This window comes from Entelurus aequoreus, linkage group LG03 (genome assembly GCF_033978785.1).
Source record: "Entelurus aequoreus isolate RoL-2023_Sb linkage group LG03, RoL_Eaeq_v1.1, whole genome shotgun sequence".
NCBI lineage: Eukaryota > Metazoa > Chordata > Actinopteri > Syngnathiformes > Syngnathidae > Entelurus > Entelurus aequoreus.
Window position 1 is genome coordinate 91,042,289 of NC_084733.1, and position 22,459 is coordinate 91,064,747.

The 22,459-nt window shown below is 37.5% G+C and overlaps 1 protein-coding gene across 2 annotated transcripts; it reads right to left on the reverse strand.

Moving 5' to 3' along the window:
* Window positions 1-239: 239 nt before the first annotated feature.
* Window positions 240-21,860, reverse strand: LOC133645860 (AFG1-like ATPase). Of its 2 annotated transcripts, none has more exons than XM_062040776.1 (13): window positions 21,720-21,860; window positions 19,321-19,526; window positions 12,605-12,656; window positions 12,424-12,525; window positions 11,742-11,872; window positions 11,576-11,675; window positions 8,785-8,843; window positions 8,614-8,696; window positions 5,069-5,139; window positions 4,878-4,978; window positions 2,582-2,722; window positions 2,405-2,515; window positions 240-2,312 (listed from the first exon to the last, which is right to left on the reverse strand). In XM_062040776.1, the coding sequence occupies exons 1-13, from the start codon at window positions 21,844-21,846 to the stop codon at window positions 2,181-2,183; spliced, it is 1,416 nt and encodes a 471-aa protein (XP_061896760.1). In that variant the 5' UTR covers window positions 21,847-21,860; the 3' UTR covers window positions 240-2,180. The 2 variants fall into 2 exon arrangements, with proteins under 2 accessions (XP_061896760.1, XP_061896761.1); XM_062040777.1 differs by having other exon boundaries at window positions 2,208-2,312; window positions 2,375-2,515.
* Between the last annotated feature and the right edge of the window lie 599 nt (window positions 21,861-22,459).

Here is a 22,459-nt window from a genome sequence, read left to right on the forward strand (position 1 = left end):
TGTAAACCGTTAGCCGCTACTTTTAGCTTGCCGATATTTTATCTGTTTTTAGGCGCTAAATATTTTTAGTGAGTCGTTTTGTGTAAAAAGATTGTCAGTGGAAATCATCACAATAAAAAAAAAAGGTATTAGCGTGAACGCCATTTTAAAACTTAGCAGTGCGCTACTCTGCCATGGTAGCACTCTGCTAGCTGGGGTCCTGCGAATACAAACATACATGAGGTCAGATGAATTCCATCACATTTTTACCTTTTAATGACTTTATAATCCCACGTATGGCAGCCTGGTTGGTGTACCCCGAATTTAGGGCGACAATATGAAACATTTTGCAGACAAAAAAAACAACATTTTGTTCCATTAATCACCAGAAGTGAAAAAAGTGTAAAAAAAAAAAAAAAAAAGTACAAAACTCAAAACCGTTGTGTAAATGCTCAAAAAAAGTTAAAGTAGCAATGATTGTCACACACACACACACACACACTAGGTGTGGTGGAATTAACCTCTGCATTTGACCCCTGGGAGGTGAGGGGAGCAGTGAGCAGCAGCGGTGGTCACGCCCGCTAATCATTTTTGGTGTTTTAACCCCCAATTCCAACCCCTTGATGCTGAGTGCCAAGCAGGGAGGTGATGGCTCCCATTTTTATAGTCTTTGGGGGATTTGAACTCACGACCTACCCATCTCAGGGCGGACACTCTAACCACTAGACCGCCGAGCTGGTTAAAGAGAGAACACAATGATTATTATAAGACAAGATATTTAACGTTCAAATTTGAAAACTTTTTTATTTTTTGCAAATATTAGCTCATTTGGAATTGGATGCCTGTGACGTGTTTCAAAAAAGCTGGCACAAGTGGCAAAAAAGAGTGAGAAAGTTGAGGAATGCTCATCAAAGTCTTATTTGGAACATCCCACAGGTGAACAGGCTAATTGGGAACAGGTGGGTGCCATGATTGGGTATAAAAGCAGCTTCCGTGAAATGCTCAGTCGTTCACAAACAAGGACGGGGGCGAGGGTCACCACTTTGTCAACAAATGCCCGAGCAAATTGTTTAAGAACAACATTTCTCAACAAGGAATTTAGGGATTTCAACCATCTACGCTCCGTAATATCATCAAAAGGTTCAGAGAATCTGGAGAAATCACTGCACGTAAGCCATGATATTACGGACATTCGATCCCTCAGGCGGTACTGCATCAAAAAGCCGCATCAGTGTGTAAAGGATATCACCACATGGGCTCGGGAACACTCCAGAAAACCGCTGTCAGTAGCTACAGTCGGTCGCTACATCTGTAAGTGCAAGTTAAAACTGTACTATGCAAAGCCACAGCCATTTATCAACAACACCCGGGGCCCAAGCTCATCTGAAATGGACTGATGCAAAGTGGAAAAGTGTTCTGTGGTCTGACGAGTCCACATTTCAAATTGTTTTTGGAAACTGTGGACGCAGTTTTCCAAAGAGGAAAAGAATCATCCGGACTGTGCTAGGGTCAAAGTTCAAAAGGCAGCATGTGTGATGGTATGGGGGTGTATTAGTGCCCAAGACATGGGTAACTAACACATCTGTGAAGGCGCCATTAATGCTGAAAGGTACATACAGCTTTTGGCGCAACATATGTTGCCATCCAAGCAACGTCATCGTGGTCGCCCCTGCTTATTTCAGCGAGACGATGCCGAGCCACGTGTTACAACAGCCTGTTGAACAACTTAAGCTGTACATCAAGCAAGAATGGGAAAGAATTCCACTTCAAAAATGTGTCTCCTCACTTCCCCAGTTTACTGAGTGTTGTTAAAAGGAAAGGCCATGTAACACAGTGGTCAAAATGCCTTTTTTGCAGCCATTAAATTCTAAGTGGATTATTTGCATAAATAATGGAACGTTAAATATATTGTCTTTGCAGTCTATTCAATTGAATATAAGTTGAAAAGGATTTGTTGTATTCTCCTTTTATTGACCATTATTACACAACGTGACAACTTCACTGCTTTTGTATATTTATACTATTTATATATATATATGCTGGTTATTTGCATGTAAAATGTCTTCTAGAATTAAACGGGAGTTGGACCTCAGTGCCAAAAGGTCCGATCGTCCATGTAAAGTGCAAAGTCCGTCATGATATATTGCAATAAATACTTTTGTGTACAACATCCGGTATTGTTACGTGAGTAGCGTACGACGTTAGGACCTGCCGCTGCGGTCGCCCTGCAGCCAGTACTCCTCCGTCTGCATCTCCGTCAGTCTGGATACAGTTCTCTGGAAGGCAAACATCTCCTCTTCTCCGCTGAAGATGGACAAACTGCTGGCTTCTTCCTGTGACAGGCACAAAACATGGACTACTACCACCACCATGCTTGACGGTAGGCCTGGTGTACCTTGTCTCTGTATTATTATCGATCTCTTACTCGTTTCAGTCCCAGGTCGTCCATGAGGATGTGGCTCTCGTCGTGGTGGTGGTCCCCGTCGTGGACAAAGAGCTCCTCCAGCGGGTGCTGGGCCAGCAGGACCACACGCACCTGGACCGCACAGAAGGTCAGAGTCAAAAAAAGAAAGAAATGGATGATGAGGATGATGAGGATTACCTTGTGGTCGTAGAAAGCGTCCACCAGCGTGATGAGTCGCCTGGCTTGAGTCTTCTTGTTGAGCGTCAGGAGAGGAACGTGGCGGATGAAGACGGTGTCGAACACACGCGACATCTCCAGGTAGTCGCTGGCCCCTAGAGGCTGGAACACGCATTACATGACTGCATCTTTCACACACACACACACACAGTAGCTATGTACAAACCCCGTTTCCATATGAGTTGGGAAATGGTGTTAGATGTAAATATAAACAGAATACAATGATTGGCAGATCCTTTTCAAGCCATATTCAGTTGAATATGCTACAAAGACAACATATTTCATGTTCAAACTCATAAACTTCTTTTTTTTGTTTGCAAATAATCATTAACTTGGAATTTCATGGCTGCAACACGTGCCAAAGTAGGTGGGAAAGGGCATGTTTACCAGTGTGTTACATGGCCTTTCCTTTTAACAACACCCAGTAAAGGTTTGGGAAGTGAGGAGACACATTTTTGAAGTGGATTTATTTCCCATTCTTGCTTGATGTACAGCTTAAGTTGTTCAACAGTCTCCCTTCTCATATTTTAGCCTTCATAATGCACAATGTCTGGACTACAGGCAGGCCAGTCTAGTACCCGCACTCTTTTCCAGTGAAGCCACGCTGTTGTAACACCTGCCTTGGCATTGTCTTGCTGAAATAAGCAGGGGCGTCCATGGTAACAACATATGTTGCTCCAAAAGCTGTATGTACCTTTTCAGCATTAATGGTGCCTTCACAGATGTGTAAGTTACCCATGCCTCGGCCACTAATACACCCCCATACCATCACATATGCTGGCTTTTACACTTTTGTAGTGGATTGTCCGAAGCTTAAACAGGCAACAAAAGTAGTTTAGTACAACAAATGTATTTACCCATTATCAGAAGTGCAGGTTGGCCGTGCAGACAGACCACGTGTTACTCCGGAGCAAACAAGACACACACAAACCAAAATCACTGTCGAGTTCCGGTCTTCTGCCATTTTTTATATGTCTCTTGTGCGTCATTGTTCCTTATCGAGTGCGTCAATGTCTTGTTGTTTTTCCTATCTGTTCCATAACAACTGGAATCCTTTAGACAGTCAACACATTCTGTAGACAGGTTGGCACGACTTAATATTCACTTTTGTCCCACACCCGGTCCATTCAATGGCACAAAATACAAGAGAATTGAAAAATGAGCGGACATTCTTAAAAGACACGAAATATAGGTCAAAAGGTCAGAAATTCTACGACACTTTCACCCTAGAACAGTCCGGATGGTTCTTTTTCCTCTTTGGTCGTCCACAGTTTCCAAAAATGTGGACTCGTCAGACCACAGAACACTTTCCCACTTTGCATCAGTCCATCTTAGGTGAGCTCGGGCCCGGCGAAGCCGACGGCGTTTTCCGGGTGTTGTTGATAAATGGCTGTGGCTTTGCATAATGAGTTTTGAAGTATTTTAAGGGGGTCAAATTACAGCTCAAAGAGGCAAAAATGAAGTGTTTTTCGTCATTTTTTTTGTCTTGAAGGGGAAATTGCCAACTTCCTGTTGATTTTTGCCGGAAAAAATTAATGAATGAAAAGTAGGTCTAAGTGAGACCTACATAGAGGTATTTGTTTCATGTTTTAACTTGCACTTACAGATGTAGCGACCGACTGTCATTGCTGACAGTGGTTTTTTGGAAGTGTTCCTGAACTCATGTGGTGATATCCTTTACACACTGATGTGGGTTTTTGATGCCTGAGGGATCCGAGGTGTGTAATATCATGACTTACGTGCAGTGATTTCTCCACATTCTCTGAACCTTTTGATGATATTACGGAGCGTAGATGGTGAAATCCCTAAATTCCTTGTTGAGAAATGTTGTTCTTCAACAATTTGCTCAGGCATTTGTTGACAAAGTGGTGACCCTCGCCCCCGTCCTTGTTGGTGAACGACTGAGCATTTCATGGAAGCTGCTTTTATACCCAATCATGGCACCCACCTGTTCCCAATTAGCCTGTTCACCTGTGGGATGTTCCAAATAAGTCTTTGATGAGCATTCCTCACCTTTCTGACTCTTTTTTGCCACTTGTGCCAGCTTTTTTGAAACACGTCGCAGGCATCAAATTCCAAATGAGCTAATATTTGCAAAAAATAACCATTTCGAATGTTAAATATCTTGTCTTTGCAGTCTATTTAATTGAATATAAGTTGAAAAGGATTTGTTGTATTCTCTTTTTATTTACCATTTACACAACGTGACAACTTCCCTGCTTTTATAAGATGTGCATGAACATGTGATTAGTCTCACTCTGTCGCAGAGCTCCTCAAAGCTGCAGTCTGCGATGGTGCCGCATGCTTTGCTCAGACGCACTTTCCTGTTGTGGACGTCGAGGACTCTGGGTCGCGTCACTGTGGAGGTGATGGACAGGTGAGGTCGCAGTACACACAACACCATCATTGCAGACACACACACACAACACCGTCGTACGCTCGACTTACCGTCGTTCTGCTTGAAGGCCAGTCGCTCAAACATTTCATCCAGCGTGGCTTCTGCGTCGGCCTCGCTGGATCTGCGGGCCACACAACACCATCATTGCAGACACACACACAACACCATCGTTGCAGACACACACACAACACCATCGTTGCAGACACACACACAACACCATCGTTGCAGACACACACAACACCATCGTTGCAGACACACACACAACACCATCGTTGCAGACACACACACACAACACCATCGTTGCAGACACACACACAACACCATCGTTGCAGACACACACACACAACACCATCGTTGCAGACACACACAACACCATTGTTGCAGACACACACACAACACCATCGTTGCAGACACACACGACACCATCGTTGCAGACACACACGACACCATCGTTGCAGACACACACGACACCATCGTTGCAGACACACACGACACCATCGTTGCAGACACACACACACAACACCATCGTTGCAGGCACACACGACACCATCGTTGCAGGCACACACAACACCATCGTTGCAGGCACACACAACACCATCGTTGCAGGCACACACGACACCATCGTTGCAGACACACACAACACCATCATTGCAGACACACACAACACCATCATTGCAGACGCACACAACACCATCATTGCAGACACACACACAACACCATCATTGCAGACACACACACAACACCATCATTGCAGACACACACAACACCATCATTGCAGACACACACACACGACACCATCGTTGCAGACACACACAACACCATCATTGCAGACACACACAACACCATCATTGCAGACGCACACAACACCATCATTGCAGACACACACACAACACCATCATTGCAGACACACACAACACCATCATTGCAGACACACACAACACCATCGTTGCAGACACACACACAACACCATCATTGCAGACACACACCATCATTGCAGACACACACCATCATTGCAGACACACACACACAACACCATCATTGCAGACACACACAACACCATCATTGCAGACACACACACACAACATCATCGTTGCAGACACACACACAACATCATCGTTGCAGACACACACACAACACCATCATTGCAGACACACACACACACAACACCATCATTGCAGACACACAACACCATCATTGCAGACACACACACACAACACCATCATTGCAGACACACACACACAACACCATCATTGCAGACACACACACACAACACCATCATTGCAGACACACACACACACAACACCATCATTGCAGACACACACACACAACACCATCATTGCAGACACACACACACAACACCATCATTGCAGACACACACACACACACACACAACACCATCATTGCAGACACACACACACACAACACCATCATTGCAGACACACACACACAACACCATCATTGCAGACACACACACACAACACCATCATTGCAGACACACACACACACACACACAACACCATCATTGCAGACACACACACACAACACCATCATTGCAGACACACACACACACAACACCATCATTGCAGACACACACACACAACACCATCATTGCAGACACACACACACACACAACACCATCATTGCAGACACACACACACAACACCATCATTGCAGACACACACACACAACACCATCATTGCAGACACACACACACAACACCATCATTGCAGACACACACACACAACACCATCATTGCAGACACACACACACAACACCATCATTGCAGACACACACACACAACACCATCATTGCAGACACACACACACAACACCATCATTGCAGACACACACACACACACACACAACACCATCATTGCAGACACACACACACAACACCATCATTGCAGACACACACACACAACACCATCATTGCAGACACACACACACAACACCATCATTGCAGACACACACACACAACACCATCATTGCAGACACACACACACAACACCATCATTGCAGACACACACACACACACACACAACACCATCATTGCAGACACACACACACAACACCATCATTGCAGACACACACACACAACACCATCATTGCAGACACACACACACAACACCATCATTGCAGACACACACACACAACACCATCATTGCAGACACACACACACAACACCATCATTGCAGACACACACACACAACACCATCATTGCAGACACACACACACAACACCATCATTGCAGACACACACACACAACACCATCATTGCAGACACACACACACAACACCATCATTGCAGACACACACACACACACAACACCATCATTGCAGACACACACACACAACACCATCATTGCAGACACACACACACAACACCATCATTGCAGACACACACACACACAACACCATCATTGCAGACACACACACACAACACCATCATTGCAGACACACACACACAACACCATCATTGCAGACACACACACACAACACCATCATTGCAGACACACACACACAACACCATCATTGCAGACACACACACACACAACACCATCATTGCAGACACACACACACAACACCATCATTGCAGACACACACACACAACACCATCATTGCAGACACACACACACACAACACCATCATTGCAGACACACACAACACCATCATTGCAGACACACACACACAACACCATCATTGCAGACACACACACACAACACCATCATTGCAGACACACACACACACAACACCATCATTGCAGACACACACACACAACACCATCATTGCAGACACACACACACAACACCATCATTGCAGACACACACACACACAACACCATCATTGCAGACACACACAACACCATCATTGCAGACACACACACACAACACCATCATTGCAGACACACACACACAACACCATCATTGCAGACACACACACACACAACACCATCATTGCAGACACACACACACAACACCATCATTGCAGACGCACACACACAACACCATCATTGCAGACAGACACACACAACACCATCATTGCAGACACACACACACACAACACCATCATTGCAGACACACACACACAACACCATCATTGCAGACACACACACACAACACCATCATTGCAGACACACACACACACACAACACCATCATTGCAGACACACACACACACAACACCATCATTGCAGACACACACACACAACACCATCATTGCAGACACACACACACAACACCATCATTGCAGACACACACACACAACACCATCATTGCAGACGCACACACACAACACCATCATTGCAGACAGACACACACAACACCATCATTGCAGACACACACACACACAACACCATCATTGCAGACACACACACACAACACCATCATTGCAGACACACACACACAACACCATCATTGCAGACACACACACACAACACCATCATTGCAGACAGACACACACAACACCATCATTGCAGACACACACACACACAACACCATCATTGCAGACACACACACACAACACCATCATTGCAGACACACACACACAACACCATCATTGCAGACGTCAGCACAGTCAACGTAAGGTCAGGACGGCTTACAGGAAGTAAAGTTTCCCCGCCAAGGGTGTGTTCCTCCTGCGGTAGTCGATGCCCGAGTCCAGACGAAGAGTTTGGCAATATTTCTGCACGCAAGGAAGAGAAATGTGTGTTGTTAATTTTTTTAAAAGTCAATTTGCTGGCTTAAGGAAAAATATATTGTGTTTTTGTTACCTGCAATACGGCAATAAAAGGCACAAAGTTGACCCTCTGCAGCCCATTTTTATACAAGTCTGAAAAACAAGTACAGTGTTTCCCATAAACTGCCAAGATACCTGTGGCGGTGGGGGCGTGGCTATGGGCGTGGTCACCATGACATCATCGAGTAATTTGCATAATTTACTACAATGATATGATTTTCTCTAAAAAGGCTCAAAAAATGTATACTTACTAATTAATAATAACAGTTTTGTTTTAAACGTCCATCCATCCATCCATTTTACAATATAATTACAACACTTTATTTACATATTTATATACAGATTTGAACAATAAGTTATTCACTGAAATATATTTATTAATTGTGCTTCTTACAAAAAATATATCTTATAAAAATATAAAAGCTAAAATGTCTCTTAAAGCTCTGCCCCTTTAATTAGTGCATACTAAATAATGTAACTTTAGCCTACTACTACAACCATATTATTTACCAGCAACATAAAGTGAAACAGAGGCAGAGGTGTCCTGCCACAGTCAGTAACAAATAAACAGAAAACAGTAGTGGTCAAATACAAATAAGGCAACAAGAGAAGTATCCTACACTTCTCTTTTGTAAAGTAAATCTGAACAGCCGATACGGGCATCTACATCAACTATATGATTTGCCTGAGAAGCTGGACAGGACAAAAAAAAAAAAAAAAAATTTTTAAATTTGTGGCGGATGTAATTCTTTCGTGGCGGGCCGCCACGAATAAATGAATGTGTGGGAAACCCTGAAAATATTCAGCCTGTTCAGGAATTGTGTGCTCTACTTCAACAATCAAAATAAAAATTCCCGGATTTCCTAGCATCCCCAGTTTTTAGAACTATTTACCCCCATTCAAAATGAATTATTCATTTTTCCAAACTTCCACATTTTTCAACCGATTCAAACCATTCCACCTTCAACACACTCAAATAATCCTGGAAATTCAAACTATCATTTTTCCACATTCAACAAATTTCCAGGATTTCCTGTTTTTTTTTCTTCTAACCCTATTTCCGGTCTTTTTTAGTGCGATGACTCCTTTCACATTTTTCAACCCATTTCAAGCGTTCCACTGTCAAAACATTCCTCTTAATCAGGACAAAAAACCAAGTCGGTTTAGGAACTTGAACAATTCCCGGTTTTCCCCAAATTCCTTTCGATACTTTTCTAAATAAAGGGGACCACAAAATGTCATTATTGTCTTTATTGTAACAACAAATGTTAGTGTACAGTAAACATATGTTTATTATTGTCATTTAGTCCTTCAATTAAATAGTCAACATACTAGACAACTTGTCTTTTAGTAGTAAGTAAACAAACAGACTCCTAATTAGTCTGCAGTAACATATTGTGTCATTTATACACCTATTATTTTCTACACATTATGAGGGACAAACTGTAAAAAATTATTATTAGTCTACTTGTTCATTTACTGTTAATATCTGCTTATTTTCTGTTTGAACATGTTCTATCTACACTTCTGTTCAAATGTAATAATCACTTATTCTTCTCTTCTTTGATACTTGACATTAGTTTTGGATGATACCACACATTTAGGTATCGATCCGATACCAAGTAGTTACAGGATCATACATTGGTCATATTCAAAGTCCTCATGTGTCCAGGGACGTATTTACTGACTTTATAAACATAATATAAATTAAAAAAAATAAAAAAAGATTTTGTCATGCTAAAAAAATATCGATGTAATCATAGTAGTATCGACTAGATACTTGGTGTCATTACAGTGGATGTCAGGTGTAGATCCATCCATGGCATTTGTTTACATTGTGACGCCGGTGAGCTATTGTATCCTCCTACGGTGTGTAGTGAAGCATGTTTAGCTATTCCTCGTCCTCCAGTGATAATGATACTTGTAAGAAACTCACTTTATTTGTCGCCATGGAGACGAGGATTAGTGATTTAGAAGTATGAATTAAAATAAAAAAGATTTAGTGACAATAAAAAATATTGATGACCTCACAATAGTATCGACTAGACACGCTCTTGTACTTGGTATCATTACAGTGGATGTCAGGTGTAGATCCACCCATGGCGTTTGTTTACATTGTGACGCCGGTGAGCTATTGTATCCTCCTACGGTGTGTAGTGAAGCATGTTTAGATATTCCTACTCCTCCAGTGATAATGATACTTGTAAGAAACTATTTGTCGCCATGGAGACGAGGATTAGTGATTTAGAAGTATGAATTAAAAATAAAAAAGATTTAGTGACAATAAAAAATATCGATGTAATCATAGTAGTATCGACTAGATACGCTCTTGTACTTGGTATCATCACAGTGGATGTCAGGTGTAGATCCACCCATGGCGTTTGTTTACATTGTGACGCCGGTGAGCTATTGTATCCTCCTACGGTGTGTAGTGAAGCATGTTTAGATATTCCTCGTCCTCCAGTGATAATGCTACTTGTAAGAAACTCACTTTATTAGTCGCCATGGAGACAAGGATTAGTGATTAAGAAGTAGCTAAAATGTCTTAAAGCAGCTCTTCCTGAGGGTGTTTCAGTGTTATAACTTCACCTTTTTTGTTACTTTTTACACCTTTTCTGTCTACACACTGTGTCTGCTTGTAAGTACTCCGTGTGTGTGCGCTGCCGTACATGCTCCTATGGGGAACCGGTACTTTTTAAACAGAGTACAGTTTCTGATTCATTAGAACATTGTTCTTTACAAGTGTATGTCCACTTTTGACCAGGACTGTACTCACACAAGACCAAAGATGGTCTCCTTCCCCGGATATGACATCATTCCCTTACCTCCGGGGGGCCTGTTGGACGTCGCCACGACGACCACGCCGTTGAGGAAGAGGTTCTCAAAGAGCTGCTTGAGGATCATGGCATCGGCGATGTCGGTGACCTGCGAGTGGCGCCGGCAAGGAGGTCAGACACAAACCGCCTGACCGCAGACGGGCGTTGTTGTCACCTGGAACTCGTCAAAGCAGAGCAGGGCAGCTTCCTCGCTGATCTCCTCGGCGACCGGTGCGATGGGGTCGTAAGACTTGGCCATTTTGCCCACTTTCCTTTTAGGCAGACTCTGCTTCAGTCGATGGATTCCTAAAACAAAAGGCAAAGAAAAAAAAAAAGGTAGATTTGGTAACATGACCTTATATGGCGCGACTGACACATTCCTTATGCCACAGGTGTCAAACTCAAGGCCCTGGAAAGCCGGGAAATAATGTGTCAATAAAGTACCGTATCCTTTCTTTCTATTTTGGGAGAAAATAAATACATGTTGTCAGGGTCAAACACTGACGACATTTATTAAACAAGACAAGAAGCAAGGAATTAAACAGAGACAGAATTAAATTTGGCTCAATTGAGGAGAGACGCCTGGACACTGTACCCTCGCACAGTGTCTCGACGCGCTCTGGCGAAAGATTGTGCGCCACCTCTTTTATTCGGACTTTCCCTAGCTGTTTCTAAGGGACGGGGGTCGTAAACAGCCATCGCCTTGGATTGAAACAGTTCAAAGAAAAGGTCGTAAAAACAGTTCAAAGAAGAGGCCCCTGCAGGGGAGTGAGGTCCTGCTTCCTCTTCGCTTTGTAGTTCTTTATATTGGTATGGTTTTATGGGCCAGCCTCAGGTGTTTAGCAAAGAATACTTACGTTTATGCACATCCAGCATGAAGCCGTGGAAGTGCACCCTCTTCTTCTTGTCCGTCTCCACGTGCGAATAAAACATGTCCATCACCATGGTTTTCCCCGTGCCTGCCACCATGCACACGCACGTCAGTATCGCACTTAAATCCACAAGACGGGGCTTTTGATTAGAAGCTGGATCGCTTACCCACGTCGCCGTAAATATAATAACCCTTTGGAGGTTTGGGCTTGGTGAAAAACTGAAGAAGAAGAAAAGTAAACAAATATGTCAAATAATTGACTAATGTAGAGTTTGTCAACCAACAAATGTTAGTTTTAATTAGTGTTTACCCAGACTTTTGATACTTTTCAAAATAAATGTCATCCCTGGCTTTATTTGAACAGAAAATCTTATAAAATATAACTTTCTTATTCCCATGGACGCATTTCCTGAGTTTATAAACAACAAAAAAGACAAAAAATATCGTCACAGTCGACATTTGTGCAGATCCACCCGTTTGTTTACGTTCAGGAGCGCTAGCTTGCTGTTAGCGGTGAGCTATTGTATCCTCCTACGGTGTGTGGTGAAGCATGTTTAGCTGTTCCTCGTCCTGCGGTGATAATGATACTTGTAAGAAACGTACTTTATTTGTCGCCATGGAGGCGAGGATTAGACAAAAAAAAAGTAGTGGTATTTTTTCAAAGGCGGTATAGTACACCTTTTAATTCATTATTGCAGCGGCACTTTACTGGTAGCGGTATGCCGTACAACCCTAGTTGCAATACACGTTTCCACCACTTGTGGCAGTAATGGCAATATCAAACAAACAGAGAGAAGTTTCTTGAGCGCAAAAATGATGACTTAAGTGGCGACGCAATATTTTCATTGGCACTTCAATTTTATTGACAAATTATTTAAGAAAAATATTTATTGTTATTATTAACTAGAATTTATTTATTTTAGCACTTGAAATTTGACGATTCAAGAAAAATATTTATTTTTATTAATCAGAATTTATTTATTTTAGCACTTGAAATTTGACGATTTAAGAAAAATATTTATTGTTATTAATTAGAATGTATTTATTTTAGCGCTTGAAATTTGACGATTTAAGAAAAATATTTATCTTTATTAATCAGAATTTATTTATTTTAGCACTTGAAATTTGACGATTTAAGAAAAATATTTATTGTTATTAACTAGAATGTATTTATTTTAGCACTTGAAATTTGACGATTCCAGAAAAATATTTATTTTTATTAATCAGAATTTATTTATTTTAGCACTTGAAATTTGACGATTTAAGAAAAATATTTATTGTTATTAATTAGAATTTATTTATTTTAGCACTTGAAATGTGACGATTTAGAAAAATATTTATTGTTATTAATTAGAATGTATTTATTTTAGCGCTTGAAATTTGACGATTTAAGAAAAATATTTATTTTTATTAATTACAATGTATTTATTTTAGCACTTGAAATTTGTTGAATTATTTAAGAAAAATATTTATTGTTATTAATTAGAATGTATTTATTTTAGCACTTGAAATGTGACGATTTAGAAAAATATTTATTGTTATTAATTAGAATGTATTTATTTTAGCAATTGAAATTTGAAGATTTAAGAAAAATATTTATTGTTATTAATTAGAATGTATTTATTTTAGCACTTGAAATGTGACGATTTAGAAAAATATTTATTGTTATTAATTAGAATGTATTTATTTTAGCACTTGAAATTTGACGATTTAAGAAAAATATTTATTTTTATTAATTACAATGTATTTATTTTAGCACTTGAAATTTGTTGAATTATTTAAGAAAAATATTTATTGTTATTAATTAGAATTTATTTATTTTAGCACTTGAAATTTGACGAATTATTTAAGAAAAATATTTATTGTTATTAATTAGAATGTATTTATTTTAGCACTTGAAATTTGACGATTCAAGAAAAATATTTATTTTTATTAATCAGAATGTATTTATTTTAGCACTTGAAATTTGAAGATTTAAGAAAAATATTATTCTTTATTAATTACAATGTATTTATTTTAGCACTTGAAATTTGTTGAATTATTTAAGAAAAATATTTATTGTTATTAATTAGAATTTATTTATTTTAGCACTTGAAATTTGACGAATTATTTAAGAAAAATATTTATTGTTATTAATTAGAATGTATTTATTTTAGCACATGAAATTTGACGATTTAAGAAAAATATTATTCTTTATTAATTAGAATGTATTTATTTTAGCACTTGAAATTTGACGAATTATTTAAGAAAAATATTTATTGTTATTAATTAGAATGTATTTATTTTAGCACTTGAAATTTGACTAATTATTTAAGAAAAATATTTATTGTTATTAATTAGAATGTATTTATTGTAGCACTTGAAATTTGACTAATTATTTAAGAAAAATATTTATTGTTATTAATTAGAATGTATTTATTTTAGTACTTGAAATTTGACGATTTAAGAAAAATATTTATTTTTATTAATCAGAATTTATTTATTTTAGCAATTGAAATTTGACGATTTAAGATTTTTTTAAATTTTTATTAATTAGAATGTATTTATTTTAGCACTTGAAATTTGACTAATCATTTAAGACAAATATTTATTGTTATTATATAGAATGTATTTATTTTAGCACTTGAAATTTGACGATTTAAGAAAAATATTTATTTTTATTAATCAGAAATTATTTATTCTAGCAATTGAAATTTGACGATTTAAGATTTTTTTTAATTTTTATTAATTAGAATGTTTTTATTTTAGCACTTGAAATTTGACTAATTATTTAAGAAAAATATTTATTGTTATTAATTAGAATGTACTTATTTTAGCACTTGAAATTTGACGAATTATTTAAGAAAAATATTATTGTTATTAATTAGAATGCATTTATTTTAGCACTTGAAATTTGACGATTTAAGAAAAATATTATTTTTTATTAATTAGAATGTATTTATTTTAGCACTTGAAATTTGACAAATTTAAGAAAAATATTAATTTGTATTAATTAGAATGTATTTATTTTAGCACTTGAAATTATTTTTTCCCTTCGTTTACAGTATAATTAATGAATATTTATTTTGTAATCAGCCTGACCTAAGCCTTGATGATAATCTTTGTGATTGACACACACTTTCAAATCATTTGACAAGGTTTAAACTGTAAGTAGGTTCGATATAATTATTGAATATGATAAAGATCAAGAGTGAGATGAACAAGTCGGTGTTAATAATATTTGAGTGGGCCCCGGGGCCCCCTGTAGTGGAAAACTTGGAACCCCTGATCTAATCCATCTCATTCACTGGAAGTCGGTCATGATTTAATATGAACTATAGAACTAAGAACTATACCAAAACATGAGCAATTCTTCCCATAAAAAATAAAGTAAATCCAATGAATCCGCTCTGAACGCCCACAAATGATATAGACTAATGATAGTTTGGCAAGAATGTGAAATACATATAAACGATGAATGAAATGTGTTTATTTAAAGCAAAGTGCTGGCACTCGCAACTTTCTTTGGCCCCATGAAGATTTTTTTTTTTTGCAGCCGTACTCAATATAAAAAAAATACAAATAAAAAACGGCGATGAGCAGAGACTACTTTAATTGAGGTCTTTCTTGAATTCAATTGTGTTTCTCACTTTTTGTTTTAAGCAAAGTGCTGGCACTCGCAACTTTCTTTGGCCCCATGAGGGATTTTTTTTTTTTGCAGCCGTACTCAATATAAAATGTTTTTTTAAAAAGACGGCGATGAGCAGAGACTACTTTAATTTAGGTCTTTCTTGAATTTAACTGCGTTTCTCACTTTTTGTTTTAAGCAAAGTGCTGGCACTCGCAACTTTCTTTGGCCCCATGAGGGATTTTTTTTTTGCAGCCGTACTCAATATAAAAAAAATAAATACAAAATACGGCGATGAGCAGGGACTACTTTAATTTAGGTCTTTCTTGAATTCAATTGTGTTTCTCACTTTTTGTTTTAAGCAAAGGGCTCGCACTCGCAACTTTCTTTGGCCCCATGAGGGATTTTTTTTTTGCAGCCGTACTCAACATAAAACTTTTTTTTTTAAAAGACGGCGATGAGCAGAGACTACTTTAATTGAGGTCTTTCTTGAATTCAATTGTGTTTCTCACTTTTTGTTTTAAGCAAAGTGCTGGCACTCGCAACTTTCTTTGGCCCCATGAGGGATTTTTTTTTTTTGCAGCCGTACTCAATATAAAATGTTTTTTTTAAAAGACGGCGATGAGCAGAGACTACTTTAATTTAGGTCTTTCTTGAATTTAACTGCGTTTCTCACTTTTTGTTTTAAGCAAAGTGCTGGCACTCGCAACTTTCTTTGGCCCCATGAGGGATTTTTTTTTTGCAGCCGTACTCAATATAAAAAAAATAAATACAAAATACGGCGATGAGCAGAGACTACTTTAATTTAGGTCTTTCTTGAATTCAATTGTGTTTCTCACTTTTTGTTTTAAGCAAAGGGCTCGCACTCGCAACTTTCTTTGGCCCCATGAGGGATTTTTTTTTTGCAGCTGTACTCAACATAAAACTTTTTTTTTTTAAAAGACGGCGATGAGCAGAGACTACTTTAATTGAGGTCTTTCTTGAATTCAATTGTGTTTCTCACTTTTTGTTTTAAGCAAAGTGCTCACACTCGCAACTTTCTTTGGCCCCATGAAGGATTTTTTTTTTGCAGCCGTACTCAATATAAAATGTTTTTTTAAAAAGACGGCGATGAGCAGAGACTACTTTAATTGAGGTCTTTCTTGAATTAAATTGTGTTCCTCACTTTTTGTTTTAAGCAAAGTGCTCGCACTCGCAACTTTCTTTGGCCCCATGAGGGATTTTTTTTTTTGCAGCCGTACTCAATATAAAATGTTTTTTTTAAAAGACGGCGATGAGCAGAGACTACTTTAATTTAGGTCTTTCTTGAATTTAACTGCGTTTCTCACTTTTTGTTTTAAGCAAAGTGCTGGCACTCACAACTTTCTTTGGCCCCATGAGGGATTTTTTTTTTGCAGCCGTACTCAATATAAAAAAAATAAATACAAAATACGGCGATGAGCAGAGACTACTTTAATTTAGGTCTTTCTTGAATTCAATTGTGTTTCTCACTTTTTGTTTTAAGCAAAGTTCTCGCACTCGCAACTTTCTTTGGCCCCATGAGGGATTTTTTTTTTTGCAGCCGTACTCAATATAATTTTTTATTTTTTTTAAAGACGGCGATGAGCAGAGACTACTTTAATTTAGGTCTTTCTTGAATTCAATTGTTTCTCACTTTTTGTTTTAAGCAAAGTGCTCGCACTCGCAACTTTCTTTGGCCCCATGAGGGATTTTTTTTTTGTTCTGAACGCCCACAAATTATAAAGACTAATGATAGTTTGACATGAATGTGAAATACATATAAATGATGAATGAAATGTGTTTATGAACATTGAACATTACTTTATCTCTTATTGGCAAAGACGGCGATGAGCAGGGACTACTTTAGTTCAGTTCTTTCTGGAATTCTATAGCGTTTCTCATGTTTTATTTAAAGCAAAGTGCTGGCACTCGCAACTTTCTTTGGCCCCATGAAGATTTTTTTTTTTGCAGCCGTACTCAATACAAAAAAAAAAAAAAAAAAAAACGGCGATGAGCAGAGACTACTTTAATTGAGGTCTTTTTTTAATTCAATTGTGTTTCTCACTTTTTGTTTTAAGCAAAGTGCTCGCACTCGCAACTTTCTTTGGCCCCATGAGGGATTTTTTTTTTTTCAGCTGTACTCAATATAAAATGTTTTTCTAAAAAGACGGCGATGAGCAGAGACTACTTTAATTTAGGTCTTTCTTGAATTTAACTGCGTTTCTCACTTTTTGTTTTAAGCAAAGTGCTGGCACTCGCAACTTTCTTTGGCCCCATGAGGGATTTTTTTTTTGCAGCCGTACTCAATATAAAAAAAAATAAATACAAAATATGGCGATGAGCAGAGACTACTTTAATTTAGGTCTTTCTAGAATTCAATTGTTTCTCACTTTTTGTTTTAAGCAAAGGGCTCGCACTCGCAACTTTCTTTGGCCCCATGAGGGATTTTTTGTTGTTGCTCTGAACGCCCACAAATTATAAAGACTAATGATAATTTGACATGAATGTGAAATACATATGAAATGATGAATGAAATGTATTTATGAACATTGAACATCACTTTATCTCTTATTGGCAAAAACGGCGATGAGCAGAGACTACTTTAGTTCAATCTTTCTTGAATTTAATAGCGTTTCTCACTTTTTATTTCAGCAAAGTGCTGGCACTCGCAACTTTCTTTGGCCCCATGAGGGATTTTTTTTTTGCAGCCGTACTCAATATAAAAAAAAATAAATACAAAATATGGCGATGAGCAGAGACTACTTTAATTTAGGTCTTTCTAGAATTCAATTGTTTCTCACTTTTTGTTTTAAGCAAAGGGCTCGCACTCGCAACTTTCTTTGGCCCCATGAGGGATTTTTTGTTGTTGCTCTGAACGCCCACAAATTATAAAGACTAATGATAATTTGACATGAATGTGAAATACATATGAAATGATGAATGAAATGTATTTATGAACATTGAACATCACTTTATCTCTTATTGGCAAAAACGGCGATGAGCAGAGACTACTTTAGTTCAATCTTTCTTGAATTTAATAGCGTTTCTCACTTTTTATTTCAGCAAAGTGCTGGCACTCGCAACTTTCTTTGGCCCCATGAGGGATTTTTTTTTTCAGCCATAATCAATATATTCTTTCCACAATGCAAAACAGATTTGCTCACGCGCAGTAATTAGTGGTAAGACAGTACAGGAAAACTCAGGCAAAGTGAATCATACAAAAAGTGAGGCATAAACAAAGTGCATGTAGTAATTGCAGAGTACAGTATACTGTACTTTTTGGAAGATGGACGTGGGTGTGTTGCTGTATCCCCGCAGGGTTTTGTGCAGCTGGTCCAGTCTGAGCATCACCGCCCTCTGGTGCTCGTCCTCCCGCAGGGTGCCCTCCCGGATCAGCCCGCTGTAGTGGTCCAGGGGCCCGCTGAAGCCGGCGGCAGTCACACCGCCCGTCTCCGCCTCACGTGGGGCTTCCACGGCGTAGCCTTCACGGCAACAACGAGAACACGGCAGGGTCAGTCGCTTTCACCGCTTTGTTTACGATGGATCTAAATATCAAGAGACTTGACGCCCGAGGGTGGTATCAGTACAGTACTATCGCGACCAGGTCACTTCTGTTATCTTTATTTCCACAGCATTGTTGGTACAGTTCTATTACACAGGTGTGGCCCGCCACTTCATTTTATTTGGCCCTGGTAAGCCTGGAAATAATATGTATCAATAAAGTACTGTAACTCTTCTTACTAAATGTATTATTTCTTTCTATTTTGGGAGGAAAAAAAATATATATACTCCATGTAATCGCAAATTATGTTCACTTAAATATTGTCTAATTATGCAAAAGTCTATGATCAAACATTCAAACCATTTTTTAAATAGAAATACATACTAATAATAATGATTTCAAAGCAAGTTATCCATCAAATGGTGCAATGTAAAAGTAGCAAAAGATTTCACGGTCAAATTGTGAAATTTACTGTGGTTTTTACAGCATTTTCCTCTAAATGAAAAAAAACAGTACTTTTTTTTTTTTACTGTAATAAACTGTGGTGCCATTTATTGACATTTACAGTAGTACACCCAAAAATCTACACTTGTTGATTTGCGGTTTAAAAAAAAAACAACAAAAAAAAGCTCAGGTGCCAAAATTTTTACTGTAAAATTGCAGGGTTTTTTTAAATTTATAAATGATAATAATAAATTTAAAATTTACAGTAAAAAAAAAAAAAAAAGGAAATTACACAGTAAAATTTGGGCAACTGAGCTGCTTTTTTTTTTTTTTTTACCATAAAAACAGCAGTAGTGTTTTTCCATTTACAGTAATATGCACTACATTTTGAGGTGAAATTATTGCAACTTACCATATTTTTTTTAACTTTTAGATTAAAAAAAAAATCAACTGATAAAATGCATAAAATAATTGCGTAATAATAGCAATGTGGCCCTCAGTGAAACACCTCTGTTCTATTATTTACAAACTAAGAAAATAAGTACCTGGTAAAAGGAGGGCTGCAGGGGGCAAGACAGCAAAACATTTAAATCAGATCCAACAATGGATTGTTTATATTTTAATGATATTGATTAGAGATCGACTGACTATCATTTTTTGTGCCTTTAAAAAAAGAATTAGAACTTGACGTTAAAACACTCTCTACCTGTAACAACCGAAAAGCTGTCAAAACGATGATGCTGTGTTCCAAATTTAAGTTATTTACTGAAATTGAGTGAGCCTATGGCTTTGCACTTTGTTTGTTTTATATATATATATATATATATAAATATATATATTTATATATATATATATATATATTTATTTTTTTAAATTTTTTCATTACTTCATTTAAAATATTTTTCTCATGGTATCAAATAAGTATTGAGAGTTGCGTAAATTCGAAGGTATATATATATATATATATATATATATATATATATATTAAATATAAAATAAAATAAAGAAGTAAACATTCTCATTAAAAATACAAAAATGTGTGTGTGTATATATATATATATATATATATATATATATACACATATATATATATATATATATATATATATATTTATATATAAAGAACGATCACAATACTGAATTTAAAAGTATAATGTATATAAAAGTAAAATAAATAAATATAAAATAAAATAAAGCAGCAAACATTCTCATTAAAAATACAAAAATGTGTGTGTGTATAAATATATATATATATATATATATATATATATATATATATACATATATATATATATATATATATATATATATACAGTATTTATTTTTTGCCTTCTATTTTAGTTACTTTAAATTTACAACCCCCTGGCGCTGTTTTTGTACTTATTTTGATTATTATTTCTCAACTATTTGTAAATGTTGAAATTTATAAATAAAGGTTTATCAAATTCAAAAAATAAATAAATAAAAAATATAAATAAAAAAGGTGAGGCAGAGACATATCCGGGTAGCACCGGAAGTCAGTCAATTACTCCGTTAAAAGACCGAAACTATTCGAGTTTTTTTTAATTATTATTTATAAACTAAATCATTATTATTTATAAACTGAATCATTATTATTTATAAACTGAATCAATGGGAAGTGAGACTTTCCACGCGTGACTTTGGCTAATTTCGACCGAGGCGGGCGACGACAACACTACTCGTCAAAGTCTCCCAAAACACGTCTCACCTCGTCCACAAAAGCCCGTCCAAGTTGTCAGCAGCTTTTGGGGGAATGGTCGCTCTCTCCGGAGCCAAGTGCAGCCCAGACAGGCTGACGGTGACATCTTTATCGACAGCGGCGTCCACACCGCCATCTTGCTTCAACAACTTTATTGGCATACCGGAAGTCAAACCGGAAGTCGATTTTTTTTTTTTTTAGACATGTACTAAGGGTACGCTGCATGGAGCGGTACTGCCTACTGGCGCTGACGAGACGCGGGGCCGCCATCTTGGAGTGGTGATCCGCTCCACTCAGTGCAATTCATTTGGCAGGAGCAATGAACTGTCAGCGCATTTAATTCAGTTTACCTCACTGAATACCGTTGATTTTCACCCCCTTTTTTTGTCATACGTGTAGCTATGATAAAGGACACGTGTTTTATTATTCATAGTTGGCTTAACAGTAATAGAATATTCTTATATGCTATAAATGACCAGACCTCCCAGATCAAAACTGGGAATATAATCCCAAAGAAGGGGGAAAAAATGGTCAGCTATTTTTAAGTTGAAGAAACAATGATTAGGTTATATATACATGCGTATATCCTACATAAACAATGTATGAATACATTAGATATCTATATATCTTATAGACTGTATTGTACTGTAGTTTATTCTGTCTTGACACTTTGTATTGATATTTTGTATTACATTTTTCCCTTAAATGATCATGTTTACGGTGATTGTTTTATATGTATTTTTTATGTA

Excerpts from the sequence above, each read along its gene's own strand:
- LOC133645860 (XM_062040776.1), bottom strand. The coding sequence starts at position 21,846 with ATGGCGGTGTGGACGCCGCTGTCGATAAAGATGTCACCGTCAGCCTGT. Across the intron at positions 5,140-8,613 it reads GCGGGGAAACTTTACTTCCT|ATCCAGCGAGGCCGACGCAG; the intron begins GTAAGCCGTCCT and ends TGTGGCCCGCAG. Across the intron at positions 2,313-2,404 it reads ACGACCTGGGACTGAAACGA|GAAGAAGCCAGCAGTTTGTC; the intron begins GTAAGAGATCGA and ends TGCCTGTCACAG.